An 11,916-nucleotide genomic window follows, 5' to 3' on the forward strand; every position below is an offset into this window, starting at 1 on the left:
CACTGACCAGTATCTACGCCTTTATATTCAAGGTTAACAAATGTACGTTTCAACAGAATAATGAGTATGAGACAGATGTGTGGAGTAAAAAAGGGCAAAGTGTTTATTGGTTCTCAGTCTTCACAACAGATAGCACATCACTCAGTAATGAGGTCACAGCGCTCACCACAGTCATAACCCAGGCAGACAGACACAAACAGAGCCAAGTGAATTTAAGTTCATTACCCTTGTTACCTTGAGGACCCCTATGAAGGCTGTTTTTGATATCCGTGGTAAACAGTGAATAACGCCTGCGCGGTGCACGGGACACAGGTTCACATTGGTTCCACGTCACCAAATTACAGGACAAATTCATAACCAAACCAAAAGCACTTCCTCGGATTGAAACCTTCACCTCAACTTTTAGATTTTTCATGACCAGTAAAAAAAAAAAAAAAAAAAAAAAAAAAAGATATATTAAGGGAGACAAGGAGAATTTTAAGCACTGCATAAATACACTTTGTAAAATCCAACACTGATAGTAGACGAGGACTGGGAGACAAGTGAAATTTCAACTATCCTCCCACGATAGCTAAAGATGGGATCCATATGTTAGCTTTTGGCTGATCAAAGCAATTAGTCACGTAAAACTACAAATTAAGCCTGTTTTTCAATATTCTGACCATAAACTGTAAAGAAATTATACTAAAAGGTCATGTAAACTCAGGTTACACTGAAAAAACATCACAAACAAAGTGATTTGGATATTTCTTGAAAGAAAGATTTTTAAATAAATGTATTCAAACAAACTTTACAAGATCCCCTCAAAATAGCACTTGTCTTGTAATTTTGATTTCTGTATCAGTCACATCTCTTATCTTCTGATTTGTATTCCTTTCATTTTCACAAATAACATCTGAGGTAAAGCAAAGAGAAAAAGGGGAATTGTGCTGAGGGATGGCAAGTTTTACATCCCAGCTACTTTTGTCCACAGCTTAACTGCACCAACTCTCTCAATATGCTGCATATGACAGCAGGTTAAACATGTCTGAATATGTCAGTAAAGAAAGAGCCCAACTAACATCTGTAGGTAAACTCACTAACACCCACCCTAAACTCTGTCTCACCCCATTTCATTCGAAGCCCTCTTTATCATATATTCAAACACCAGTTCACAACCAACCACGTCTGTGCTCCATTCTGCAGCTCCAGCCACAGTTGATACAGATGAGTACAGTTTCCACTTCCTATGTGCTCACGCATCCTCCTTTCTAGACACCTCAAGCCAGCAGTGAGTCGTAGCATGAGCCGGCAGTCAGTCATGCACATGATTAGGTAAGCTGGCTAGCCTCCCAGGTAGCTGGTTAGCAACCCTCCCCTTCCACTGCTCAGCAGGGATAGTAGCCTTGCTGGCCTTCCCTGTAGGGCTTCAATTACAATTTGTTTAAAAAACAGAAGTATGAACAAGCACAAATGCACACACATACTTGAGATTAACTACCACATTATCTTTGGTGTCCTCATTCATTCTTCCACAGGTTCATCAACTACCATTTCTACTTTAGTTAATATACAAAGCATTGAGCATCTTTTGGGACTAAAATGATTTTATCACAGTTTCTCTGTGACAGTTGTTGGATTGTATATTGTGCTAAGGACAGTTTTAATTTTTCAGATTAGACACATTGCAGGGAATCCAGTGCTGCGACTGTGGGTATGTTCACCTCTCTTGCTGATCATTAGTTATCAACAGCTTGAAACTAGGAAAGTGTAATGTACCCTATTGAAAGGGGAACATTTGTTGTTTACACAATGTTTCTAACAGTAGATACAGTACACGTGGAGCAGTAAAGGGACCAAGTAAACCTACAGTGTAAACAGCTGTTTTAAAACTTTTGGGTGAAAAGCACCCGATTCTTATTATCATCCACCATCTTGATCACATGTGCTCAAAAACAAGAGGTCTATAATGGCACACTGCAACATCTGGGATGTGCATCAGAAAATGTCAATCCCAGGTTTTTGCCACAGCAGCTCTATCATTTCTAATATTTCATCGTCTGTAAGAAAAACAGTGACAACAACATCACATGGCATTATTTACAACCAAGGTGCCTTTGCTATTTCCAAATCAGATGCAACATGGTGAGGGCCTAAAAACTGAGCTAGGGAAAACATAAGGGAAGAGGGGATAAAACAAACAAACAAACAAACAAACAAACGCATGAACATAAAATATTCAAAATACTTGCTCAATTGAAAAAACAAAAAGAATTTAAAAAAGTAACATTCAAATGTAACTACTAAATAATAATACTGTGAACTGCACCATCACTCCTAATAAAAAGAACATAAACTAACAACACAAAACCATATAAACAAGATTTAAAATAGACTCTTTATGGCTCCAGGTAGCCTCGAGAGTCTGCTCCAGACCACAGGCTCTAACCACATTAAGCAACAAGGAGACGTTGAGATCAAATGTGATGAGCTCTCATTTTTCTCTTTTGGACTTTCACAGTTTCAAGTCTTTAGTGTTTAGTATGTGTGAGAGTCAGGTGAACCGAGTGTCGCCTGGTGGCAGCTGACAGAGCAAACACCCATGGAGATCAAAGAAACGCAGGCTTGCAAAAAGCGGCAACTCTTATCTACCCACAAGCAAATGCATTGTAGCTTAGATTCTGGGATTATCGTACCTATGTGGAACGCAGATTTCTGTGATTTTTCCGCCCCTTCCTCATCCAAAGCAGTAATACAAATACAAACACACGTATGTACAGAACACTTAGTATATGACAAAAACTAACAAAACAAGGCTATGGGGTGTAATTTCTGTAGTAAAACCTAGACACATTCAGGAAGTGTGGGAATTGTTTCTGCTGGAGTCAACTGCGAATCAGAGCCCTTACATTTATGTTGCTGCAATCACATTTGTGTGTGTGTATGTGTGTTAGTGTAATCCTGTGACTCCAAACAAACTCAAGTGAATCAAAAGGGCAACTATTAAAAGAGTGATTCAATAAAGTAAAAAAATGTTTCAAACCATTGAAAATCCAATAGGTTACTCCGATTTAAGTATGCATGCAGTGATTGTGAATAAAAGACGGAAATCGTGCATTTGAACATGGTGGAGAGACACATATAAATAACCCCCTTGAAAAAAATTCAAAGTAGGGGTTTATTTTTGTCCATATGAGGACAATTTCTCATGAAGAAGTCCAATGGCTCGACAGAAGTGCTGAACGCTCAAAGTAAAAACAAAAGACAAAGAGCAAATAAGAGACCAGAGCAGTGGTGCAGGTCCTTGGTCAGTAGTTAACACGTCAAAAAGAGAGTCACCTCCATCCACACACACAAACTCAAATTGGCTTGAACATATACAAGCACACACACACACACACACACGGACACACACACGGACACACAGGTACTCTGGTTAAGGCAGTGGTGGCAGGTGAGGCTGCAGTGAGGCCAGAGCTAGAGTCCGAGAATCGGCGGTCAGGTCTCATGGCAGTGAAAGATCCCACTAATGAGTCAATACTCCTTATCCTCGCCTGTATTCTCTTTCTTTTCTCTCTCTTGTATCCTCTCTCCTTTGCTCAGTTGTACTTCTCTGCATCAGTCACTCAAATGACATCAGATTTGCTGGCACCTGGAAAAATGGTGAGATGTGTAAAAAGGCAACTTATAGTCAATGTGTTTCAGTGTATGTGCAGCTTTGTACCTGTTGCCTATTGCTCTGACAGGCAGCACTCAGATGTTTGAACCAGAGCAAAGCATTCACTCTGTTCCCTGCTTGGTACTTGTAGGTGTTACCTAGGAAACAGAGACAAACAGCATGAGATGCCAAGTGTCTTGTTTCAACCTGCTTTCCCAACAATTTGAAAAGATGGCTGAATTCTTACTTGACTTTGGCAGTACCACTTAAAATGTAAGTGGAAACATTCAGGAATAATTCACCTGTTTGTGCACGTGTGAATAAGCTGAAAAAAGTACCAGATATGGCACTAGCATGCAGTCACATACATAGGACGACAGGAAGGCCAGAAGTTCAGTGTGTTGAAGTTGTGTGTTTACATGTGACCCACTTTCCCTTTTTACTGCATCAGTTCAGAGGTATGAATGATTTATTTTCATCAGCCATTCCTCTTTAAATTTTCCTATTGTGTGTGTTTGTCTCACCATTCTCTGAGTCCGTCAGCAAGAAAACATCAGGATGCTCAGGATCCTCTGCCATCATGGCCATTAGACCCACAACACACACGCTCTTACTGGATGTTGACTTGAACTGGGCAGGGAACAAGTGGAAACGGGATTAATTTTCTTACTCGTAACAAGTCTGTTGTGTCTAAATGCTTCCAGAAGAAGAAATGTTAAGACAAGCTGAGAGTGTGTGTGTGTTTGAGTGTGTGTGAAACCTCTGGATGTTGTCTTTAAGCCTGCCTGTGCACAAGGTTCTCATTAGCGTGTGACTGACACACGGGGCTACAGTGATGTCACTAGTTTCATTATTTAATGAGTAGTACCATCTGTCTGTCCCCCAACTGCACAAGACCCAGTCCAGGCCTCGTTACACATAAACGCACCCGCACACACACACACACACACACACACACACACAGATTTATTGGTTTACACTTCAGTTACCCTCCCTGCCTCCCTTCTTCTCTAGATTTTCCTCTGGGCTCCTGTACAGTTTCAGTAAATATTCTTGTCAAACCGATGCAGTTCAAGGTGTCTCCCAAAGAAACACACCTCCAGCAAGATAAATTATTAACATGCTTCACTTGTTTTTAAATTAAACTGTATCCAGCTGACAATGTTGTAAATTTCCTCATGTGTCTTTTCTATTACTTCCTGTTCACCTGTGCATACCCAGTGTAAAAGAAAATCAAGAAAAAACAGTGTTTTTTGTTCAATGCACAATACACTTTCTAGGAATGAGTAGATAAAAGCTATCATGTGTTGTCTCCTTATAACACAGAGATTTCGTGGGTCATTTTGTACCGTGACTCTCCTTTTCACCTGCGGTTCACATGAAATTGTCTGGCATTGGCATGAATGTATCAAACAGTTTGTAGTGATGGACTGTTATGGATAACTTACATGTTTTCTCTCGGTGGCCTTCAGGGACTTGGCAGGGTAGTAGTACAATTGGTTTCCACAAAGCGCCACCCAGTATTTGGTCCAAGATGCCACCTGGAGATAAAGATGCAATCTTGTCATCATCTTTTCTTCAGCCTGGTACAGTCACTTGTGCAAGATCAGAGTTATTAAATAGTAATTTGAGGAAAGCTTTTTGTTTTGTCATTATAGGTCTGGTTCTGTGCTGCATCTGAGACAGGGACGGATAAAGACTGACAGGAAAGAAGTCTGTAATGTTTGTGGAAGGAAAAGTCTCTGGTTCGACTTCAGTGTGGAGGTTTGTGGCTGCAAGTAGAGTTGCCCCACCTTCTACCGGAAAAATATAGCAGGCCTAAATGTACTTCTCGAAATTTGCATGTAATTCAATGATCCCAAAGCTTTTGGGACTAATAAAAGGAAAGGTAGTAATAAAGAGTAATGAGGTAGGGCAGTAGAATTTGATAGAAAAAGGCATTTAAGGGAAATGTCTAATTTATACTCCTGCATTTTGTCTGGCTACTTTGGTAAACTTATAAACCTTTTTAGATCATCAAAGAAGTTCATAAATCATCCACACCAGCTTTGACAGCTTAAAAGTTATTTGTACTTGCAGATTTTTTTCCAGCTAAAACAGAATAGGATAACAGTAAACCGTGGCTAATGAAGCACAGGGAAAACAAATACAAGGGAAAATACAATGTGTAAAATACATGCATGTGTATAGGTATGCATGTTTTATTATGTTGCAGCCCGATACTCCAGTTGTTTAAATTCTTTATCCCCCATTAATCTACACTCAGTATCCTGTAATGACAAAATGAAAACTGAGTTGTAGAAATGTCTGTAAATTATTAAAAAGGAAAAACTGAAATATCACATGGACAAAAGTATTCAGAACCTTAGCAACAACACTCAAAATTTAGCTGAAGTGCCTCGTATTTCTCTTGATCGTTGCGGAGATGTTCCTACATCTTGCCTGGAGTCCACCTGTGGTAAACTGACATGATTTGGAAAGGCATACACCTCTCTCTAAAAGGCCTCACAGCTGACAATGCCTACTGTATCACAGCAAAAGCCTTTACCACAGTGTGTCTAGACCAGGGGTCTCCATCATGTCGTTCGTGAGCTCATGAGTGGTAGCTCTACTTTCCAAGTAGCTTGCCAGTGGGTTAATGAATCCTACATAAATTTGAAAACTTAATTAGTTATATTTAGGTGGTCACTCAGAAAACCAACTTACATGTATATACAATCAAATTCATAAAAGGATTATTTGACAATTAGTTGTCAATAAAACAGTGTGCTGCTGTCAAGCTTGATGAGGTGATGATCACTGTTGCCAACTCAGTGACTTTGTCACTACATTTACCGAGTATTCAGACCCATTTAGGAATTTTCAAAAAAACAAAACAAAACAAAAAAAAACTAGCAACTTTTTCTGGTGTTAATGGACTTTTGGAGATTCTGATGTGAAAGCATGTATCGTTCTCACTCTTCTCAACGAACAGCGGGTGGAGCCGTAGGGCCCTCCCACATCCCAAAGCACAGGCCCAGTCCTCGTGCAGCAGCCCCTCCTAGCTGCAGTCAGACCTGAAGATGTTCACCCCTCCGCCGTGTAGCGACTGCAAATGAAATGAATCGCCCATGCACAATAGAAAGAAATGCATGCAAACACAATAAATCTACATAATGAATACAAAAATATATTTATGATGTTTAAATGCAAATTGTGAGGTGTAGATACCAAAATTCCGTAAAGGTTCAGGAAAAAAGCTTATTAGTTTGTTTGGGTTGAAATAATATATGAGAATAAATGTTACAAAACATGTGTGTAGCTCTTGGCCATTTCATTTTGTAAAAGTAGCTCTCTGGGGAAAAAAGGCTGGAGAGTTTTAGGCTGGTTTAGATGGAAGCCTCCCTTTAGTTCAAACACACGAAAGCCCACTTTGCAAAAAACACCTAAAGGACTAAGACTGTAAGGAACCAGATTTTCGAGTCAAGGCACCAGCATCACCTGCCCAATACCATCCCTACAGGGAAGCATGGTGATGGCAGCAATATGCTGTGGGGTGTTTTTCAGCAGCAGACTGTGAGACTGGTCAGGGTTAAAGGAAAAGCTGAAGTCTACTGATCATCTCTATAGAGACCTGTCTACCAATAGTCCCCCATCCAACCCAACTAAGCTTGAGAGGATTTGCAAAGAAGAATTCCAGAAAATCCCCCAATCCAGGTGTGCAAAGCTTGTCCAAACCAAAAGACTCAAGGATGTAATTGCTGCCAAAGGTGCTTTAACAAAGTACTAAGTAAAGGGTCTGAATACTTACATTATGTACATTTTTTCTTTATTATAAATTTACAGACATTTTTAAAATTCAGTTTTCACTTTGCCATTATGGGGTTCTGAGTGTAAATTAATGAGAAAAAACTGTATTAAACAACTTTAGTACAAGGGTGCAACATACTAACTTTGGAAAAAGTTAAAGGGGGTCTGAAAACTTTCTGAATGCACTGTATGTGTGTGAGTATCCTTACTGTTGGCTTCTTGCCCTCCTTGAGCACAGTCTTGCGTCTTAATACCCCCTGCACTGTGACCGCTCCAGGATATAAGTGAACTGCAAGCTCCTCCGACTCCGCTGAGCTACAACAAGGCAAAGACAAACATTTCAAACTACATACAGAAACACACATGTTCTAATATGTGCATGGTCAATTTAGAAAAGAACTAGTAATAGAAGTAGACACAATCTGCAAAGCTATGTTAACATCTGCTTCATTAATAAGCATTCTTACATTACATACTGTGTTTTGGTACATATACTTCATCTACTTCTGTATTTTTTTGCCCAGCGTGGAATTTCATAGATATGAATCCTTATCAATATGAACACTGCTATCCGCACAAAAAAGAGCAGAGAAGGGCCAAGGAGCTGTGCAGATTGTCTGTCTGGAGGATCAGAGCAGGAAACCCAGTGCCAGAGCCTAGTGTAGCCAGATGGAAAGAGGGATAGAGAGAACCATCCCTAACTGAAAGGGACGCCTAATATTCATGAAAACTAATCTAATAACCGAGGAGTCTGTTCCTCTCTACTTTAGGAATGAGGATGTAACAATTTGTGAAAAACTGTGAAATATCTTGCTACAGGTCTAGATTGACAGGAAGTCCTATAGGTGTGTGTGTGTGTGTGTGTGTGTGTGTGTGTGTGTGTGTGTGTGTGTGTGTGTGTGTGTGTGTTAGTGTGTCAGATATGCAGAAAAAATTCCAGAAAGCAAAAAGTACATTGATGGTAAGCAGCAAAAGATGAAGCACCATAACCTGAAACTGACCCTTTGCCCTCCACGTGATTTGTGATCTCTCTCACACACAAACACACACCCCTTTCCTATCACAAGATTACCACAGCACTACAAACACCCTAAACACTAACACACAGCAGCCCTTTGTAGAAAATGAGGGGCATAAAGTGAAGTAAAAAGAGGGTTTGGTTCAGGTCAGGTTGTGTGTACCTGCTGGGCCTCAGGACTCCTCTGTAGGGGATGCGGGCCACTCGGGTCACTGGGCCCAGAGAGTGATAGAATCGAGTCCTGTTCAGAATAGGATAGGATGGGGGGCACGGGACACTGTTAAGGCAGTGTGGGTTTTTTTTTTTATTGTTTGCCTTTAAATTGCATATGTTAGGGCTGGATGGGAGAGCGCTCATTCGGTTAGCAGTTATTGATGGATGCGTGTTTGCAGTGTTATTCAAAACATTGAGGAAGTGTTTTGAGAAGGTTTATATGACTTTCAGGCTAGTACATTCTTGAGCTGAGAGGTTTTTTTTTTAAATTTGAAAACTACTGAGTGTGGCTCCAAGCATTTGTTGGCAGACTTGGACTACTGGTTGGGGGATTTCAATGCACTTAATATATTTCAGGCTGCCGAAGAAGCAGAAGCATCTGAGAGCAGCGTTGAAGGGATGAGGCCTTGGCTGCAAGGCTAAAAGCAAGGCTGGGCATGGCGTGTGCGAGATTTAATGGCACATGATTTTGCAGAGCTGTGTCTTGAAGCCAGAGATTTAAAAGCAAATTAGACAATGACGTGTGGGATGGAGGTACTTTATGATTTTTCTTGCAGATGTGATAAATAAAGCACTGCTGACATGGATTGTCTTAGGCTTACCTCTCAAAAGCTGCGAAAGACATCTCTTCACTGAGCTCAGAGCCCTCACTACTCCCTGTTTAAAAATAAAAAAACATCACAAAAAAAACATGGCATGCCACTGAAAATATGGTCTTCTAATAATCATCCTAGAAAGTATACATTTTTAAGTTTTACCAAGTGAAATACCACTGGACAGGGTGGAACTCTCTGCTTGACCCCTGGTGGGACTGTGGCTTTCCAACACACTGTCATCCAACAGGTGGCGAGAACCAGCATTAGGGAAGGTAGCGCTTTTAAACTCTACGGTATTCATCTTGTGCATAAAGCTGCTGAGACACATATTAAAGCAGGCAGAGAAATAATGGCAGATGTGTCAGTATTTGTTTTCATCTCTGAATTAACTGTTGTTGACTAATAAAATAAAAATTTTCACATGAGAAAAACTGACTTGTAGCCCAGGCTATGGCACTTCCTGTGCCCGTGGGGCAGCAGGTTCCTGGGGGAGGGAGGTGTAGCCGGGACTTTTGGCCCTTCACCCATTACCACACCCTTACGGCTGCAGAGAGGAGATGCTGAAGCTTCCTGGCCTTTAGGCAAGAGTGGGATGGAAGGTCACATTTATAAACAAGGTAGAAAAGAGAAGTAAGGAGATGATAAAGGAGTTCATTTGACATTTTACTCTCACTGAATAGCTACAGTGAAACTCACCAACAAGATCCTCTTTAGAGGCGTTTGCTCGTGGTGTGCTGGTGCCTGGTTCAATCTTCTGTGACAGCCTAAAGAAAAGATATAGATGTTAGCATCAGCTTGAATTCTTCTGTAAAAACAATGGGGGTGGGGGATGTTTGTTTCATTTGCCAAAACACATTATTAGTATGATTGGCTGAGCAATTAAATTAGAAACAGGATTTAAAAAAAAAAAGAGAATTTCCTGGCAGGAAATTGCTCCCTTGACTTCTTAAGAAATTATGAAACTTTTGTCCGAGTTGGCAAAGACTTGCTGTTAATATCTCATGTTTGTCTTACTTGTAATTATCGTCCTCCACAAACTTCTGCAGTTCCTCAATATACCTGACTGAGTTCAGATACTTCTGCACATGAGGCAACACTAGTATATCTGAAAGAGATGAGGTATTAGAAGATAATTAGACATTTGTGTGTGTGTGTGTGTGTGTGTGTGTGTTGCCATAAAACTGAGCATCTCAGCAACTGAACTTCTCTGAGCTATTAACTGTTTCCCATCTGCAAATGTTTCTTCAGTATCCTGGGTTGATAAGGTTTGTGTAATGTAAGTTCAACTACAGGATAAACCCTCTATACACCTATCCTGGTGTCTCTACTGCATCTAAAAGCACCCATGACAGAAAACATGTTGTATCTCAAAAGCAAGACTGGATAAACAACACAACAGCTAAAAGCATGTCAAATATTTTGGATTAAATAATGAAATGCTTCAAAGTAAATACACAGCCTATATTTACAGCGATCAGGCATAACATTATGACCAATTGTGCAATTTAATCCAATCCAATACAGCGGCCCTGCCATGCTTTCAACTTCACAAGGTTATAATTTCTCGGTTTTTATGTTGAAACTCTCAGACAGGTGATAATTCTACTATGTGTTTATTATTGGATCAAATTGGGAGGTGGAGTCGTACTGAAGTGTATTATAAAAAGAGGTGGTTCTAATGTTTTGGCCACACTTTTTTTTTTGGCCAAAACATTAGAAGCATCTCATGTTACAATGCATTAAACGATAATGTAATGCCTGATTGGTGTAAATTAAAGGATTTTTTTCTTTTTGTGACTGTTGAAAATTCTAAGAATTCCATTTCCTGGCATATGAAGAGATTACACATCAGACACAGATCATACACAGATGCCATTTCCTTCCGGGCTTTTTTTAGACTCCCGGCTCTCATCTTTGTTAACTTTTATTTTTCCACATGATGGACACAATCAGATCCCTGAAATCAGTTTAGACTCTAGTTTTGCCACCCACTATATCACACTGCTATCTAATAGTTAGGAGGCTAAGATGTGTGCGCACATCAACACTCACCATAGGTGCAGGATCTCTGCAGGTCTGATATGATTCTAAGGATGTTGTTCATCAGGTTCGATCTCTGTTCATTATCTAGTATGCTGTCTGTGGCGGGGTAGGCTGAGTCTATGTACGTCAGGTCAGACAGGTACATCCCTAAAATAGAGCAGCAGGCAGAAAAAGATGCAACATGTTACACTAAACTAGGAAAAATAAACAGCCATCTTTTCTCATGCTCTCACTTAGTGAGCTGTGGGCCTCTGTGGAAGCATAGGGAGAACAGCATCCAGAGATGTAATTTTAAACAAATGGGAAACACAACGACTTTCCTCACTGAGCACATAGCTCAGCTCATTAGAAAGAAAGCATGCAGACAAACAAGGATGGACATAGTAATACAGCCAGATTTCCTTGGATGCATGACGTAAGTGCTATGCAGCTGTGCTTTTCTAAGTGTGCACTGGTAACTGCAGACTGCTTATTTGATAGCATATGGACCTAAAACAGGCAGTAATAAAAAAACACTCTGCTAAAGCTCTATTTGCATATACTTTGCTCAAACTACTACCAGACTATCTTGCACCGATCTGCTCCCCATGGGTCTAAATACCTCTGAGTGTCAATTGGAT

General features: G+C 40.3%; 1 protein-coding gene across 9 annotated transcripts in view; it reads right to left on the reverse strand.

Annotated features, from left to right (window-relative positions):
* Positions 1 to 78: 78 nt before the first annotated feature.
* Positions 79 to 11,916, reverse strand: part of ralgps2 (Ral GEF with PH domain and SH3 binding motif 2) — a 67,316-nt gene continuing 55,478 nt past the window's right edge. For 2 of the 9 annotated variants that reach the window (XM_067514612.1, XM_067514610.1), the window contains exons 10-21: positions 11,306 to 11,443; positions 10,268 to 10,358; positions 9,950 to 10,017; positions 9,690 to 9,828; positions 9,416 to 9,570; positions 9,260 to 9,314; positions 8,608 to 8,685; positions 7,636 to 7,741; positions 5,086 to 5,178; positions 4,162 to 4,267; positions 3,704 to 3,795; positions 79 to 3,631 (exon numbers count right to left, since the gene is read on the reverse strand). In XM_067514612.1, coding sequence (XP_067370713.1) covers positions 3,602 to 3,631; positions 3,704 to 3,795; positions 4,162 to 4,267; positions 5,086 to 5,178; positions 7,636 to 7,741; positions 8,608 to 8,685; positions 9,260 to 9,314; positions 9,416 to 9,570; positions 9,690 to 9,828; positions 9,950 to 10,017; positions 10,268 to 10,358; positions 11,306 to 11,443 — 1,151 coding nt within the window. In that variant the 3' untranslated portion in view covers positions 79 to 3,601. The other 7 variants (XM_067514613.1, XM_067514611.1, XR_010915091.1 and 4 more) reach the window with 7 other exon arrangements.

Source organism: Channa argus, chromosome 8, assembly GCF_033026475.1.
Source record: "Channa argus isolate prfri chromosome 8, Channa argus male v1.0, whole genome shotgun sequence".
Classification (NCBI taxonomy): domain Eukaryota; kingdom Metazoa; phylum Chordata; class Actinopteri; order Anabantiformes; family Channidae; genus Channa; species Channa argus.